This window comes from Micropterus salmoides, unplaced genomic scaffold, assembly GCF_014851395.1.
Source record: "Micropterus salmoides isolate LMB-PRFRI ecotype aquatic unplaced genomic scaffold, ASM1485139v1 Ms_hic_scaffold_10, whole genome shotgun sequence".
Taxonomy (NCBI): domain Eukaryota; kingdom Metazoa; phylum Chordata; class Actinopteri; order Centrarchiformes; family Centrarchidae; genus Micropterus; species Micropterus salmoides.
In genome coordinates this window covers 12,542,677-12,560,606 of record NW_024040041.1, presented here as the reverse complement: position 1 = coordinate 12,560,606, position 17,930 = coordinate 12,542,677, and the positions used below count along the sequence as shown (strand labels likewise).

The 17,930-nt window shown below is 38.0% G+C and overlaps 2 protein-coding genes across 2 annotated transcripts in view; one reads left to right on the top strand and one right to left on the bottom strand.

Annotated features, from left to right (window-relative positions):
- The first annotated feature begins 5,055 nt into the window (after positions 1-5,055).
- Positions 5,056-8,898, top strand: LOC119886112. The gene is made up of 4 exons (XM_038696645.1): positions 5,056-5,207; positions 5,305-5,398; positions 6,993-7,322; positions 7,393-8,898. Exons 1-4 carry the CDS (start codon positions 5,205-5,207, stop codon positions 7,755-7,757), a joined length of 792 nt encoding a protein of 263 aa, XP_038552573.1. The 5' UTR covers positions 5,056-5,204; the 3' UTR covers positions 7,758-8,898.
- A 6,274-nt stretch (positions 8,899-15,172) lies between these two features.
- The window catches only part of LOC119886089 (phosphoribosyl pyrophosphate synthase-associated protein 1), a 29,322-nt gene continuing 26,564 nt past the window's right edge, over positions 15,173-17,930 (bottom strand). Inside the window, exon 12 of the mRNA XM_038696635.1 lies at positions 15,173-17,209. The gene's annotated coding sequence lies outside the window, so the exon portion shown is untranslated. The remainder of the gene's footprint in view (positions 17,210-17,930) is intronic.

The following is a 17,930-nucleotide window of genomic DNA, read 5'->3' as shown; positions in this document are numbered from 1 at the left end:
GGTACTGTGTAACAGAATGAGGGCTTGTCTCTAACTGGAAATGTTTTCATGTTTGTGTATGTAAATGCACTGTATCTTTAGGTAATCACCAGCAAAAACCTGAAGACAAACCTTGGAATTATAACTTTCAGCTCCATCACGTGATGCACACTGAACCCAGGAGACATTTTCCCAAAGATTTACATTGTGAAAGAAGGGCCTGTATAACATACAGATACATTTTTTTAAGTGACAACCCCCCAAAGTGACTAGTTTCACTATCTGAATTTGATCTACTTGGTCCAAAACCATTTGGAATGATTAAATAATTTTATCCTCATTGAAGTTACTGAAGGGCGAAACCTGAAGTTAACAGAAGTCTCTGGTGCACTTGCTCTATGAGTCGGGGTTCATGGAAACACTAGTGCACTTGCGCCTATGGGGCTACACAAAAATGTCCAGGAAATTTATATTTTTGGCTTTATGTGCTACTGAGCAGCTGTCATAGTAATGAATGGAGACCCCCTACAATGCTGTTTTCAGCTCTTGTTAAGCATCCATGTAGTCGCAACATTTTTTTCCTGGGATGGTAAAGGCATGACCCGCCCTACTAGCCTACCATAACCTTTACCCTGCCTCTGATTGGCTTACCTTGATGTTCATACCCTAACCAATCTCACTCCTCTTGCATAAATCTAACCAATCTAACCAACAAAGGCAACGAGTACTAGCCAATCAGAGGTAGAGTCGGATGGGTCATGCCTCCGCCATCCTAGGGGGAAAAAATCACCTGCTGCTAACTGCAGGCACTGCCTGGATGTAGTATTGGAACCCAGAATTGGTTGTTTAGAAAAACTTATTATTCATCCACGCCATTCTGTGCCATTAGCTTTACACATTTACATTACACTGCTAGCACAGGACCTTTGGACGGCTGAGAGGAAGAGGTTTTCAGGCCTGAGGCGAAGGTACCAGTGGGGAATGCTGCCGGTGTTATGCCGAGTTTTGTCTTCCTGCCGAGAATTGAATGCACCTCCAAATACTGCTTTTAAATGCTATAATATTCTTTGTGGGGTTCATCAATGGTGATAAATGATTGAAAGTATATATTTTTTGAACGAATATTTTAATACACTTAGTAGAAGTACTATTTCTTAACATTCAGTAAATATATTTGGTGATAACCGTGTTTGGAGTGTCTGAAAAGGACCTAAAGAGGTGGATCCACCTCTTTTCTCAACATCAATAACTGTTATCACCCGCGAGGTGCATGCAATTCTTGGCAGGCATGCAGAATTCGGCACAACACCGGCAAGCAGTGCCAGAATGAGCACCAGAACTGGACCGGGCGAAGAGGCAACGGAACCAGGCTCAGTAGCTTCCCAGTGAACAGCCACAAGATCCAAGAAGAACAAAACTACAGGGGCTGGAAAAGAAGGTCAAACGCAAAAACATTGTGATTCCATACGTGTCTGGAGTATCAGAGAAACTCAAGAGGATTTTCAACAAACATAACATCCCTGTGTTTTTTAAACCCAAGAACACACTAAGACAGATGCTGGTACACCCCATAGACCGCACACCCAAACACAAGAAAAGCAATCTAGTGTATGCGGTCCAATGCAGTGAGGAATGCACAGACCTGTATATTGGGGAGACTAAACAACCACTACACAAACGCATGGCTCAACACAGAAGGGCCAACTCCTCAGGTCAAGACTCTGCAGTCTACTTACATCTGAAGGACAGAGGACACTCGTTTGAGGACCACCAGGTGCACATTTTAGACAGAGAAGATGGATGGTTTGAAAGAGATGTCAAGGAAGCCATCTACACCAGGGTTGAGAAGCCGTCATTGAACAGGGGAGAGGGACTACGCCACCACTTAGTATCCCTCACTTACAATGCTGTCCTTTCATCACCTCCCAGGACGATGGTCGTTCAGTCTTGGCCACCGGGAGTCCTAACGACTGTAATGACTGTCGTTACAGCAACCAGGAACACTAACGAACCAGCGGTATCGATGACCCTGGCAAACGACCCCAGTGAGGTTAAATAGCTGAGTTTCCCTGCCAGTCAGTCAGAACTGAAGAAGTCCTTTGGATGAGGGACGAAACGTCTTCCAGTATCTTCAACCAAGTCCAGTTGCCCTTGACTTTAACCTTCGTTGGATAACTATGACCTGGATGACTGAGAATCTTCATAGACTTCCCAGTGAATATGCACCAGGATGGAACAGCCTCTGATGTAGATGAAGGCAAGTTTGACGACAGGGTATACAGTGCTGAGGTATTTTAAAGGCTCATTATTTTGGTTTTGTATTTCTCTGCAATGTAGCACAGTTTCTTTTTCAGCCTTGGAACTCAAACAACTTATTGACGCTCCAAAAGTATATATTTAAATAATTAAATTAATATCATAAACATGAGACAGTAGTCAACTAATGGCTTGAACTAACAACTACTAGTCCACTAGGAAAATCTCGGGGGCAATCTTTTCTAATTGGCATTAACATGAAAAACGCATGTTAATGCCAGGTGGAAATGCATGCAGAGTGCACTGATATAGGAATGTGACTGGATGTGAATGGACGGCCAGACCACATTTGGAGGTGGTCAGGTTCGCTATGAGATCAGATGTCAGCCAAGCATATGTGCAATCTGCACAGTGTGATCACATTCTTGCAGAATAAAATCCATAAGTTGAAAGGTCACATAGCTCTGCCTCGTGCAAACCTGGCAAAAGGTACAGGTGGTAATAGCAGTAACGTTACCTAGCCAGTAACCTTGCTAAACTAATTTGCATATTGAGATCCGATCACAAAGATAGCGAGAATGTATTTTAATACCAGGTGTGATTGCAAAGGCCTATGGATCGGATGTCGTTATCCAGGTGACCTATCCAGATACAGTTCACATGTTAATATCAGGTGTAAATGAGGCCCATCTGGAGTTGCTTCTTTTTTACTTGCTTTTTACTAAAGTTTGCCTTTCCAGTGTCTGCTTCACAATAAGAGCCAACCAGTTTTGTCAATGAAATGCTTTTAATGTGAAAGAGCAGCAGTTTGCATTTCCAGTAAGTGCTCCAGCATTAACAGCTCCAATACCACTGCAAACAGTCAGACCCATCATTAAAGTGACTCCCTAATGTTACTTTAGAAATTATGAAAGACTCTGAGTGTCTTTATCAACAAGGTTCTTCCTCTTATTAAAAAACACAATCTAGACCAAGGTCATTCTTTCTCGGCTCTCTTTATTTTTAAGTACACCGTAGCACAGAAACAGCACTTGTTAAGGTACTGAATGATTTGTTTCTGTTCAGTGATTCTGGAAATTGTTCTATTTTACTCTTGCTTGACCTTAGTGCTGCTTTTGATACTGCTGATAATGTCATCCTCCTGGATTGCCTCCAGCAAAAGTAGTTTAACTTGTTCTGCTGATGATACACATCTGTACTTACCACTAAAACCAGGTGTCTTAAAGATTAAAGTCTATACTATTTCGCACCCCAAAGTCAATTGAGGAACTAAATCTAAACTAGATCTAAAAATCTGGCACCCTTGTCCATGAATGTGCACCCCTTTGCAAGAAATCTGTGTTATCTTTGATTCAGCATTAACATTTACCAAACAAATGAATTCTGTTGTCCAAGGTAGCTCTGAGGACTATTGCAGAACTAAATCCTCCCTCTCTCTTTAAGACCTGGAGATTGTTAAACATGCACCTTATTGTCCTGAATTGATTATTGCAATTCTTTGTACTCTGGAATTTGTCACTCATCATTATCACGCTTGCAGCTTGTTCAGAATGTGGCTGCTAGATTACGGACTGGTACGAGGAAGAGGCACCATATGTTCCTCTCTTTACTGGATACCAGTCAAATATAGAGTTGATCATTTAAGGTGCTGTTACAGTATTTTTCTCATCCAGTGAGTTTTAAAATTCTGGACACTCAAACACATTGCTAGTTTTCAAGTTGGGACATATAAATAGAGAGTCTTAGAGCCAGGACAATGAAATAAACAGATTAGCCTTGGATTTTAATGATGTGGATGTTTTTGTGCAGTACAAATCACCTGGTTCAAGGTAAGACAGTTCAGTCTTGCTGTGTGTTTATGTTTATGGCTGCATGTTTGTTGTTGTATAATGTTTGGCAGGCTGTATGATCAATACATGATACATTTTAGGTCCTGTATAACACTTTGATGATCTGGTATGGTGCTTAGTAGCTGTCAATCATAATTACGTTTGAACCTCCGGGTTCTCAGTGAGGCTAAAATCTGTTAAATTAAAGTAAGAAAAGGAGCAAAAGAACCCAACACCAAACAGCAGATGCTACAAAAGTACTGAATTTGATTTTTAAAAGTTATATTAAATTAAAAAAATGGCACGGTTTCTCTCTGATTTGCCATTCACAAGACTTTTAGGACACAAAAAACTTGTAGCTACTGTAGAAGCAGGATGTTGAAAATGAGCCTTTTATTCTTGTTTTTTATTCATGTAATTACTGCCTACAGTGTTTTGGCACTACAGCCACATTCCAGGCCAAGCTGTGACAGCTCCGTAAAAGTGAGCTGCATTGAACAGAGTTTTAGTGTCTGCTGCCTGAAGGAAAAGTCAGGACCCAGCAAAACTTATTCTCGAATAAACAGCCGATCCCTAGAGAACAGAGAAAATTTAGAGTTGTAAATTCGTAATCTAACAAACTCAAATGCCTCAATGTTGCCAAAGCTGCTATTAAGTTAAAATTAAATTCTCCCAGCACTGCTCTGATGTAAGGTCACACCTTTTTCCAGTGTTGTGAGTGAGAAGAAGTATCACACAAACCTGTCAAAAAAGGAACCTTCTCCAAACTATAAACACTTATCGATGTATGTCTCTTGTTCGGGCTGCTCAAGGGGCCCGACAAAGGCTTCTTGTCTTCTTTGTTCTCTAATTTATCATACTTTCTTACCTCAGTTCAGTCAACCTCATGCCATTCACTCATCACTTTTGCTTTGCTCCCCTAGTAGTAACTTTCACTCTAAGTGCTGTGTCCTAATTTCATTCCAGGGCACGTCTGATCATGCTCAAGTGAACACCTCTCTTGTGAAATACTGAGGATGACTTGAAGAATGTTCTTTCATAAAGCATATCCTCTTGAGCGCTAACACACTGAATGAAGTGGACCTAAACTTTAGCACCATAGAAAAGACCTTTCTTAGACGTGTGTTCAGGAGCAACACCATGGTGAGTGCAGAGAAACTTATTTCACCTCATGCAGAGGCTCTACGTGTACAGCTTTTATCTGGTTCATCTAATGAGATAAATATTGATTTTAATACAGATCAAAGTGATGAGTTTTTCCTCTGGTGTGAGGACGCGGCATGTTTTTGGCTGGGTTTCCATCATCTGGTTCACTTCAGCAGTCAGCATTGCTGGTGAGGCTTTGTGCACAAAGAGACATGTTCACTAGAAGTGCTTTTGTAAACTGATTTTAAAGGTTACAAGGTAACACTTTACAATATGGGACACAACATTGTAAGTAGTTACCAGGGAACAAATAAGGAACAAATAAGAAACGAATGAGAAAGTAACTGATAGTTACTGATATTAACTTATAGTAACTGATTAGTTAATTAAGAAATGAATGAGAAATGAATCTTGAATGAGATGATTATTGATCAATCGTTAATAAGTACTTCCCTAATAATTCCTTATGGAGGACTATATAGTAAATAATGATGAGTTACTTGAAAACAGACTGGAAGATCCCATATTAATGAATCATTAGGTAATGTTTAGTTAATGATTATCTGTAAATCGCTCATACTGGCCACTTTCTTCATGAGTCGTTCCTGATTACGGTAACTCTGCATGAAGTAATGATTCAGCACTCAGTAACTACTCAGTATGGTGCACCACTTTACTTGAAGGAATGCAAAAAGAGATAGTAATCATAAGATAATGATGAAGTAATGAGAGACTACTTAGTAACTACTCAGTATTATGCACTACTTTACTTGGGCTGCACAAAAACACGTTTGAGTAATTAGTAATGAATAAGTTGTTACTAGTTATGTTGATCAGGAACAACTCATGAAAAAAGGGATCAGTATATATTCATGAACTAATCATTACCTAATGATTCATTAATACATCCCACTCTGTTCTCTAGTAACTCATCATTATCTACTATCCAGTCTTCCATTAGAAATGTATAATTAATGATTCATCAAAAATCTATTTGTTCCTGATTTGTTCCTCACTCGTTTTTTAATTAATTAATCATTAACAAAAACTCATTAAAGCTGGGGAAGGCAACATTGGAGAACTAGCAAGAGAGCTAGATTTTGAAAGTATCCAATCGACTGAATGAAACCATTGGCCATTCTCATTATATTCATTTTTGTGTTAGAGCATTTGATTTATTGATTGCTGTCAGGATGTAAAGAGAATTTCACCAAATATAACAAAAAATGCTTCACAAATAAATTGCCATTCAATGGCTTTAGGTAATGATTCACTAGCAGTTAGTTCCTTATTTGTTCCCTGGTAATTACTCAAAATGTTGTGTCCCTTATTGTTAAGTGTTACTGGTTACATAGTGAGTTTTAGGCGTGCTGGTGGGTGGATTCTGTTACGTTTGGACAGAGCCAGGAAAACTGTTTCAGCCTGTTTCTGGTGTTTGTGCTTAGCTAAGCTAATTGGATGCTGGCTTCAGCTACACGTTTATCGTACAGACATGAGAGTGGTATCTGTCTTTTTTCTAGCTGTCGAATTAGCATATTTTCCCAAAATGTCTAACTATTCCTTTAAGTCAATCCTAAAACTACTTTACCGAACAGCACACTCAAATCCACTGTAACCCAGAGACTGAATATCTACAGACTACTTTAAGGAAAAAAAGAAACTTTAGAATATTCACACTAGAGTGATAAATAATAATACATTGTAAGCAAAATATATAAATGATGTTATTTGCAGCAATCAGTCATCAGTTATGTTCTTTAACCCCTCTCCCCGATATTTCAGTCAGTAATGGTTTGGAGCTAAAGACCATTTCCCAAGTGGCTGCACAGTGTGGAAAAAATGTGACACTGACCTGTGAGGCCACATCATCAGAAAAATTGGATATTCAATTATTTTCCTGGCTGGCTATAAACAAAACACAATTCAGCAGATGTCAATATCAACACAAACAACATGACCCCCAAGTTCTGTGTGAAAGCATGGCTGAGACTACCCACCATAGACTCAGTCTGACTCTCCGCAACGTGATGCCGACCAACCAGGGAAGATACCTCTGCAAACTAAGAACCACTCAGGGAGTTAAATCTGACAAAACAGATGTTACAGTAGAAGGTGAGTTAAATTTTATTATTTAAAAAATACGAATCTTTTAAAAGCTTTCTAAACGTCTGGATCTTTACAGACTGCTTTGGGAGTTCTGGTTCCTCCATCAATAACTCTCATGCTGAGTGCTGGTTCAAGGGAGTTTACCCCATTGGCACCGTCCACTGGTTCCAGGAAGATGTTGACTTAACGGACTCTGCCAGCACACAGGAAGAGCAGGACCAGCATGGATTGTACAATATCCTGAGTACAATAGATGTACAGGAAGGAAACCCGAGCAAGCCTTATAACTGCTCACTGTGGATGCCTTCTGCCACAAAGTATATCTCCACTCAATACCTAGAGATACCTACGTTTGAGGGACCAGGGTCATCGGGAAGCATGGTCAAACTGCAGTGGTTCTGTATGATTTTGGAAATCATGATTGTGAAATTTATGACATAAATGAAACAAACAGGTCAGGTTTTGATTTCTGGTTTGTTTCCAGATTGTATTTGGAAATGTTGAAATGTGAAAAAACAAAAACAGAAATCAGCCAATGATCGAGGCAAGATATTTTTATGGTTTAGATGCGTTAGACTATGTTTTATCCAACCTAATGCATGCTGTTTGTATGAGTTGTTGTAGAAAGCTGCTGTTGAGTGGGTAAGTTCGGTTTTTAACATGTCTGTCTATTTTCTTGCATTTGAGAGCCAATGGGAAAGTGTCTTCTCTGGGAAGACAGGAGTTTGTGTTTTCATGCTCCTAAAAAACAGAATGTGTCACTGATTCGTAACTGGAGAGGAGGAAGTCAGCCGACTAATTGTTTGGTTTGACTATAAATCTGAAAGTGTATTTTGACGCAAAGGCACTTTAAATACAAACTTCCCCACTTGACAGCAGCACAGCATTCATCATGTTTTAACAAAGCTTTCTAAGAGAGTGTATGTTTGATTGGGTAGTGCATTCTTTTCTACAGAATCTCACTGATTATTTGTTATCATTCATAAGTAACTTTGAGAGTATATACTAAGTCTTGTTTTACTGGTAGTTTTTTGCACACTGTAACCAGGAAAATTACTTTTTAACCTTCACTTCATCCCGATGGCCAGAAGGAGGCAGTCTTCCCATGCAAGAAGGGTGAGGACAACTGATTTAATGTCTCTGCACACCTCTTGCATATTGTAAAATATTGTTGCTCAGTATTCTGAAATTATTGCAAATACATGAACACTGGAGGAAAGGAAATCTGGCCTCTCTTACTAGTAGAAAAATTGCAAAGATCCTTAATGTAAATGGCTTGGCAGGTACCTAAATGGCAATAAAACATCTGAAAAACTACAATACAGGGATTAGAATGAATGGGTTAGGGTCATATAAGGCAAAATGTGATATGTAAGCACATTACAAATGTGTTTGTAAGATGTGTTTTTCATTCACATTTAGCTCGTGTGTGGACACTAATCTGAAATACAGCTACTGATTATATAAATCTTGTCTACACAAAGTGTAGTGGATATTGTGTATTGATGATTTTTTTTAAATGCTTTGTGTTTATGTTACATAAAATGTAATGTAATAAATTTCATGTATGCATTGAAAAAAATCATAGACCCATTTAGTTATGTCAACTTACTACTTCTTTTTAACTCAAATAGCTCTGACAAGTTTTGGAGTTTGAACTCAACTGTATGAGTTAGAAAGTTAAACTTGCATTAATTCATTGTGTTGACTATTTGACACTTTTGTCTTGTTGATTGAACTTACGTATGTAAGTTATAAGTTGAAAAAAAGGCGAGTGCGAGGATTGGAGAAAGAGAAAATAAATTGCCTAAGTGCTGCATCTTTTGAGTTTGAGAAAACATATACATAATCAACTAATTATTAGGGTTTAGCGAGTAGCGACTTTTTCAGTATCATCAGAGTAAAATGTGTCAATATCTGTTTTGTTATAAACTATAAATATAGGAAACTTAAAAAAAAAAAAAAAAAAAATCAATTACTATTGTGACCAAAAACATTGCTCTGAAGCTCAATTCTGAGGCTGTTCTGTAAATAGTTTTCTAATAAATATAGCAAGTTCTGGTACAAATTTCAGGCTTAAACAGCTTGGCGATGGCGCAATGGCTAAGACTATGCCTTTGGCGTGAGAGACCGGGATTCAATCCCCGACTGTGACACAACTGCCATTGTGTCCCTGAGAAAAACACTTACCCCCTCGTTGCTCCAGAGGTGTGCGGCCTCTGACATATATAGCAATTGTAAGTAGCTTTGGATAAAATGAATAAATGTTGAGTTAATTGCCCACTTATATATTAAGCCACGCCCATTCTGAGTACAGATACAGACATTTTTATTTGTTAACAGATACAGATAGAGATAGTGGTGTTCTTGCTCACCCCTGCTAATTAGCTAATTATACACTGCAGATAAGTCATATATTCAAATTCCAACCGAAATATAGTCTATATAGAATATCTATAGAATATCTATGGTAAACAAGACTAGTGCCACCGGTGGAAAGGGTTCCTGACAACAGCCTTAAGGCCCTTTCAGAAAGGAAGTGACATCTACTGCTATTTTCAACTTTGACTGTGGCCTGCACAGGTGCACCAACAAACTGCCCTGCCCTGTTGCATCATTGAAGATAATATAATAGCACAGTGGTGCTGATGTTGTGGTCTGTATTCAAGGCCCTTTAGATGTATATTGAGATAAATTTAAATTCCTTAACTTGAAATGGACAGTAGTATTAATTTGGATAAGTTGCTTTAACTTGAAAATATGAGTTAGAATAACTCAAACTCATAAAAAGATCATTTAACGAATTGAGACAACTAGAACACTGTAGTTATATCAACTTTATGAACTTGAAATTATGAGTTGAAACATACTTTCCATTTTACCTTTTTCAAGGCAGCAGGTGAACTTGCATTTCCAAGTAAAACTAACTTGAAATGTCTTATATTTAGTTATCTGAACTTAAAAATGTGAGTTGAAAGGGTGTAGAATTGTATGTTTGTTTGACAAGAGAAAGTAAGTTTCCTTGAATGGACAATGTAATATATATAGTTGTTTTAACTCACAGTATTAAGTTCAAACAATAAATGATCATTAATTAAACAAATTGTATAACGTAACATCATAAGTTGAAACAAAGCTTTTCTTAAAGTTGGGTTTACTCACATTTTTAAGGCAGCAATTGAACTTCAGTTTTTAAGTTGAACCACCTAGATAATTTTTACAGTGTGTAAGTTTTGTGACAATATGTCATTGTACATCAGTGAACGTTTCCTCTTTTACACCTTGTTCAGATCTCTTTTCACTGTGAATTGGTGAACACCTGCTGTCCTGACCTGAGGTGTTTGCTTATCCATGGTGTGCCAGTGTGTCTGTGGAAAGTTTGTTTGGGTTGTGCAAGTTTAGACATCCGGACACTCCTCACTGCGCTTCACTGCAAATGTAGTTGATTCAAAGATGTTAAGGTATGCAGTCCTTCAAGCGAACTACATTAACTGTTGCCTCAGTGTGTCCCCAGGCTGGAAAAATACAGAAATGTATTTTTCAGAGACAGTGGGAAGGAGGAATGGTTTCTGTTTTAGTTTGGTTTTCTCTGTTAAACTGGTTTTTATTTTTTATTTTTTAGCAATTTCTCTGCTCTATGGTGCAAGTTTCAAAGTACACCCAGGTTTTGCTCGATAGCGGATCATCTCTTATGGAATCCATATTCAGAAGACCTGATGTTTTACCTCTTGCACGAGTGACAAAACACCTGCACCTATCCAATGGATAGTTTACATTTAGCTAGAAGAAGGAAATGAGTCTCCACAGTCACAACTATGATCCGTTGAGATAAAATTGCCATGAAAATCAACAGTCCGTAAGCCAGGTATTGCAGGTATTGTGTTGCACGATTATGTTCTCACCTGTGGTTTTCATCGTTGCAGAGACAGTTATACAAACAGGAACTAAGATAAACATCAAGCCTCAAACTGAAGAAAGTAAAAAGCAATGCATCAGTGCATTAGAGGCAGCTGTTCTCCTGCATTTAAATTAAATGTGTGGATGTTGAGTTGAATGATGACAGTGATGACCACCTGTTTTATATAAGAAAAGAAATGCCCTTCTCTAACGTGCTTCTGCTCCAGAGATTCAGAAAGGCAAAGACATCTGTCCCTAACACCTTTGACCTTTTGTAAGCCAAGCAACTGGAGCAGGAGAGGCAGTTAACAGGAAACAACTTGTCGTTTTATACTTGCTGGTAAGGTGGTGCTGGTAAGTGAATTTTGTGGACCGAGCCAGACTAGCTGTTTTCCCCCGTTTCCCGTCTTTATGCTAAGTTACCTAGGCGCTGCATACTGAACATAAGTGTATCTCATCTAAATCGCTGCAAGAAACTGAATATCTACATTTCCAAAAATGTTGAACTTTGCTTTTTGTAACAGCAACAATATTCATGTGCTGTTGTGAACAGAATGTTTTGTATTGAAAATAGTGTTAGTGTGTGAAATAGTGTTATATCTTAATGCTTTAACAGTCACCCACTGTTATTAAAAACATGATCAGTAATATTAATATGCAAACTGTTAACCTACCTAAGCTTTATCTCCTGATGTGTCCATATGCTCTCAATTCCAAGAGCCATGTGTAGATGTATGTTTGCAAAACTCAATTCATTGGTGGAACATTTTGCACATCTTACACATTACTATTTCCACTGACTGTGTAGCACCATACATCCGTCCACAAGATGTTTCCAGGCTTTGCTGTACCTCAACCTTGACTGAGTTGATGTTCCCCATCAGTTCATGTCCTGTAAGCCTACTCATGAGGAGAAAAAATATTGGTGTTTCCTACAGTAAAACTTCATATATTTTGTTGATCATGAACCTCTCAGAAGCTGCTTTTTGTTGCAGACTGAATCTGTTTTCATGTGCAATAAATTATTAATTATCGGCTGCTATTACTTCCTACATCACCCTGTTAGCCAGATATTCTTTCAACTTACTTTGATGATTTATATGCACAATACAGGCTCCTCAGAGGTGCACGTGGCTGCTGATGTGTCAAGAACTGATGCCATGATAATGGTTTAAGGACTGGATGAACCCAGACATGAGTTCACAGCTCCTCCTTAGCCTTATTCTCACACGAGTGGAAAGTGGATTCTCAGAATAATGCATTTCTCTGCATCCTTCAGTGGAGCAGTTACCTGTGCCTTCATTTTCTCTTTCACACAGACTAGCCTATACATGTTCTAGGAAACGTGACTCTTCTTCTTAAGTATTAGAATCATCATCATCCGCAAACATCACTCTGACTCTCAGATGTGACCATGACTTGAGATTAAAAGTGACAGCTATTGTTAAAGCTCTGTATTTTCTCTGTATTTTTTTGTAAAGCTGTCTGTCTCTGCCTTAGCTTATCAGCTGTGATCAATCAGATATATTTAATAAGTGAAAACATTTGCAGCAAAAAAGAAATTGCCATGATGAAGAAACATGGGTTCCAAAATAGGAGTACATACTGTATTGGATACATCTGTTTCTAATTTTGAACACAATGAATGGCTATGATTGTTTTGACACCATAGACTGTATATAAAAAGCTTTACACCTGACACAGGTAGTGCCACTCATGAAATAAAAGGTGTGTTCAGACAGAAAGAAAATTTGTCGTCTATCATTAGCGTAAATTTTATAGTTTGGGTGCAAACTCAACTTTTTTGTCCTCCAGCCAATGGCTAGTAAATGTTCAAAGTGTACCAGCCACTCAATAGATTACCATTGTTTTTTGACCAGTGAGAGAAATAAATATTTTACCAGCATTTGGGTGGTGGCTAGTGCAAATTTTGCTCCCTGGTTGAATCCATTTCTATTTATTTGCTGCAAACAGCCACTTAGTAACTGTACATTAGCTGTTAGCTTGCTAGCAAAGGAAATGGCCTCTGTTATAGCAGGTGAACCCATGTTGATTTTTGCTGACTGTACTGTATGTACGAGGACTAGGTCAGCAGTTCAGAAGTCATTTTAACATGTCACATTAGAAAAAACACAAGCATAAATAATATCAATGATGGCTAGTAGTAACTAATTACGACAAGCTAGTTTCAATCTTGTGATTTACTAAATCGGGTTGCACCATCAAAACGTAAGAAATGTCTTAGCTAGTAAAGACTTTAATAATGTGATAATCGGTTACCAGGAATCTGATGCCATCCAATCAAAAGCAATGCAAACAGGAAGTCACTGCAGACCCACAAGCTGGCGTAACCTCCAAAAATGAATGATTTATGTATTGTGTTTTCGAAGGACAAAACATAATTCGTTTGCAAATGTAGTTATTTATTTTATTTATGCCTGCGTTGATAGTGGAAATGAGTTTCAGAGTTTCAGAGTAAGTAGCATTCACACAGTTTATAATGAGTAGGATATATCAGGCTGTACTAACCTAAATGATTTTTAACTTTAAATCTAAATTTAAATGTTATTGATATGTATGAGATGTTTGAAGTATGTTGTGTTATTTTTTAGAAATGTAATCTAAAAACAAAAAAAAGGTTTATTTAAACAACATTTTTCAAGTTTCAGGTCTTCACTCTAAATGGGTCAAAATGTCTGCTGTGAAAAACCCCTAATGCAAATGTCTGACCTGGTGAAACTTTTTCTCACCCTGTTTATGCATAATGCCCCCCTAATGTATCCCCATTCAACTGAAGAAACTCATCATTTGACTTCAGCTGACTGCCAAACAGGTTGCTTCACTAAAAAGTGAAGTCGCTGCCATGGCGACCTGCCAGACGTGACAGTGAGTATCCCTCCCCCTGCTCCACCCTCTAGTCCAAATATTGTCACAACTGGTTCCAAATAAACAAGATGGCGACGGCCAACGTGCCAATAAACTTGAAAACAGTGGTCCATAAACCAAAGGGTGATGTTACAGTGGCTGCGTTCTTATACACAGTCATCTGCTACCTGAATAAATGTGACAATGAGACAATGATATTAGGCACTATTTTATTAATCACAGTGACAGTTTAGACGTTTACGTGGGAAGACGAAATGTAACCTGTAATCAGTTAGCGTTTTTAATAGTCAGCAAAAGTGGAACTCTGTTGCAGGAGCTCCAAAAGAAAAAAAAAGTCTAACATCAAACATTGAACAGTTATTTAAGCTTCCAATTATCTGTAACTGTCGTTGTTATGGCTGCTCCTCACTCTCTTCCATCCGTGGATACTGAGCACCGTCACCTCACACAGGAGCCCACAAACATCCACAGCTACACTACACTACACTAAAAGTAATAAAGAAGGCAATCACTAATAGTTAGAAAACTGTTTTAAAAACACAATTAGAAGATGAAAATGGTTCTGTTCGTCTTCACCACATCATATTACTTTTCAAAATCTACAACTACAATAATATTCCTAAATATTACTGTTTGATTATGAAACATCTAGGTGTTCTTTAACTTGCTTTGGAGTATACTATATATACAGTATAGTATATTCATCATTTTCCACATGTATTTTTAATATGTTTGGTGTTATGGTGATTGTAACTAGGCCTACAGTATTTTTAACTGTGCTTACTATGTAGTATAAGTACAAACAAATGTTGATTGTATATATTTGGTACAGTAGCAAAAAAGGGTAGCTGTTGCCAAGGTAACAACTAATGGGGACCTTAATAAACAATTATACATCTATGAAAATCCATTCAATCTTTATTTCATCTCATGGTCTGCTGAGGTGAAACTTCACATTCAGTGAAGACAAGGATACAGAAGACAAATAAGAAGAACATCACAAATTCTTGAACATACAGGGGATCGAACCATTCAAGCTCAAATTTTAATCAAATGACTTCATGGGCACGTCATGAATTCTGTATTTTAATGCAGTGGAGTGGTGCATTAAAAAATTATAAACAGAAAGGTCTTTCCATGAGCATAAACAACAGTTTAGGATCCTGTCTGATTGTTGAGTAACATTGTTGTATATGGATATAATAGATCCACATGTGCTTATTTCAACACTTGTTTTCCATCTGGCTTGTGAAGTGGGCTGTCAGACAATTTAATGAATTTTCCTCCTGCACAGAGCTAACATCAGTTGAGTAGTGGCAATGAGAGGAAAATTAATATATGTTGATAGGGTGATAGCAACACAGAAAGGCAATAACATGACAGGTCAGACTTGTTTTAAAGAATGGCCTTAAAATATTGCATAGAATTAAAACATCTGCTGCCGTCGTACTTGCCCTTTATTTTTGAATATTCCCAGAAAGACAAAACATCTGCTTCACCCTGAGTAACACCATCAGTGCAACAGCAGGTGTGCAGGGTCCACTGAGGTCAACAGTCATCCCACTGGTCACATTACTATCCATTATCTCGCTGCATTACACAGTCAAACAAGGCCTCAGGTCACGTGCATTGGATCCCATAGACAGAAACCAACCACGGCGCCTCCTTGACACCTAAGAGTTCTCACCTCTCAGAGACAGAGTCTGTGTGTGTGCATCCCTGTGTGTTTGCAGTCTACAGCTGGCAGCCCACTAACAGTAGGACCCACGCTGGAAAATCAGGCAAGAGATTAGCATAGTAGTATAGAACTCGTTAATTGCTGAGGAGGAACATGTCATTGCTGATTCTACAAAATCAGCTCTGTGTATGAACCTCTACTTGATGTTTAGTTCAAGACATTACAAAATAAATAATCTTATGACTATAGTTTGTAAATATATAGTCTCTGGTTTCTGCGTTGTCATCGCTACCAGCATGCTGGAAGCTGCAGTGAAGTTGCTAGGTAGCATCTCTGATTAAAAATTAAAAAAAACTCACTTTTGATGATACCTATTTTTTCTGTTATTATGCAAAAGTTTTATTGTGGCCAACAAATCCACATTGAAATCATACAGGAATCCTGCTTTCTGTGTTGGTGTTGAACTCCTACACAAATACACACACTGAGCGAAGTCAGCGAATAGCAGAGCGGAGCAGAGACTATGTGCTAAAGCCAAGATTACTCGAGTTGACAACAACTAAGCTCGTTACTGCAAAAAAACCTTTATCTACAGATAATAATGAAAAACTACAAAGAAGCTAAACCAAAAGGTGTCTGTATGTAGTCCCACTGTGTAACGTAGTTTTCTGTGAATCTGGCTGAGACAAACCAGCCACCCCCTCTCTACCAGCGGTATCTGCAGGCAATGGATCACATCAGCAGCAGGGAGGAGGAAGGGAATGATAATGACTGATACTGAGTTTTTCATTAAGTTTTCATTAATAAATAAATATTATTTATTTTGTTGATATTTTAGTGAGATATTATTATTGAGTGTAATTATTGATTATTAAAACATCTTTTCCAGTACTGACCCTTTATGTAGGTAAATTCTTCAAATAAATGAAGAATGTAGGAGGATTTACAGTACTGGTCTGACTGCAAAGTTAAACACAGCCCCAATTCATGTGTTTTTTTGCACATTTTTTTGCTGCTGTTGACGTTTTCTAGCTTTTAGCTCTTTGAGTTAATATAAATCAATACAATCAATACTCCAAATACTAGTAGTACTAATTACAACAGTGAAAACCCTTATTGTTCAAGTATTAACAAAGCTAAACAGTAACCTGTTTTTCAGCTGTTTCTCAGTTTCCCAAAGTAGAGGGAAATATAAAAATATTTAGTTTCACCCTAATGTATATATTAATTACATTTATTTAAAAATATCATTCAATAAAACCATTATGAGGTGAGGTTTAAAATTTCTTTATTGGCAGTGTTTTTCTCCATTTCAGCCACATTTTGATGTAAATTTCACCAAGGCTGTTGAACGCCTGAAGTCCTCTACAGTGCTTGAAGAATGAGTTCACCTTGAAGAAGGTCTTGCAGAGGCACAATGCAAATCCAGGCCCTTCAAGACAAGAGATGAGAGGATATGTTTATCTTGCACAGGGCAGAATGTGCATACAGATGTGTTTAGTAATTCTCAGTAGGTTTCCATGAAATTTATTACTCAATACTCCCAAATGTAGCAGGAGCAGGGAATAGCTTGTAGGGATGTCAAAGGAAGTGATACTTCAGTAACAAATCGATAGCAAAATTCTGAAAACATGTCAGTAGGTTACTAATTATTTATTTTTTTAGGTACGGTGGATCCAACACGTGAAAGAGGGAAGCTGCAGTGACAGTACCATCTTGCCTCGTCGAAAAGAAAGGGAGTAATACTCAATTCGCAAAAACCAGTATGCAAACGGCGCCATAGAACTTTTCAGACTAAAGGAGCAAACACTTGAAGCACCTCAGACAGACATCCAGATTGTGTGAGTTTCAATTCACGTGACTTTAACAACCCTTGTTATATCCTGATCTTGAAATAAACATAACCATTATTTTTGTATGAGACATATGACGTTTGAAATGGTTAAAATAAAGGCTACCGTGTGTAGGCTACGTAACGTAACGCATCCATAACTGCCATCCTTACCGTTCAGTCTGCCATCTGTCATTAAAACATAACATTAGCATTGTGTCATCTGTCATCAAAACATAACGTTAACATTTTTAAATGACTGTCCAGACTAATGGTCTATCATCACGTCAGTACATAGAAACTACTGCTTGCACTCTGAGTA

Bases quoted from the DNA above. Each gene is read 5' to 3' on its own strand.
- LOC119886112 (XM_038696645.1), top strand. The intron at 5,399-6,992 runs GTGAGGCTTTGT...CCGATATTTCAG, and splicing joins TTCAGCAGTCAGCATTGCTG to TCAGTAATGGTTTGGAGCTA. The intron at 7,323-7,392 runs GTGAGTTAAATT...GGATCTTTACAG, and splicing joins AACAGATGTTACAGTAGAAG to ACTGCTTTGGGAGTTCTGGT.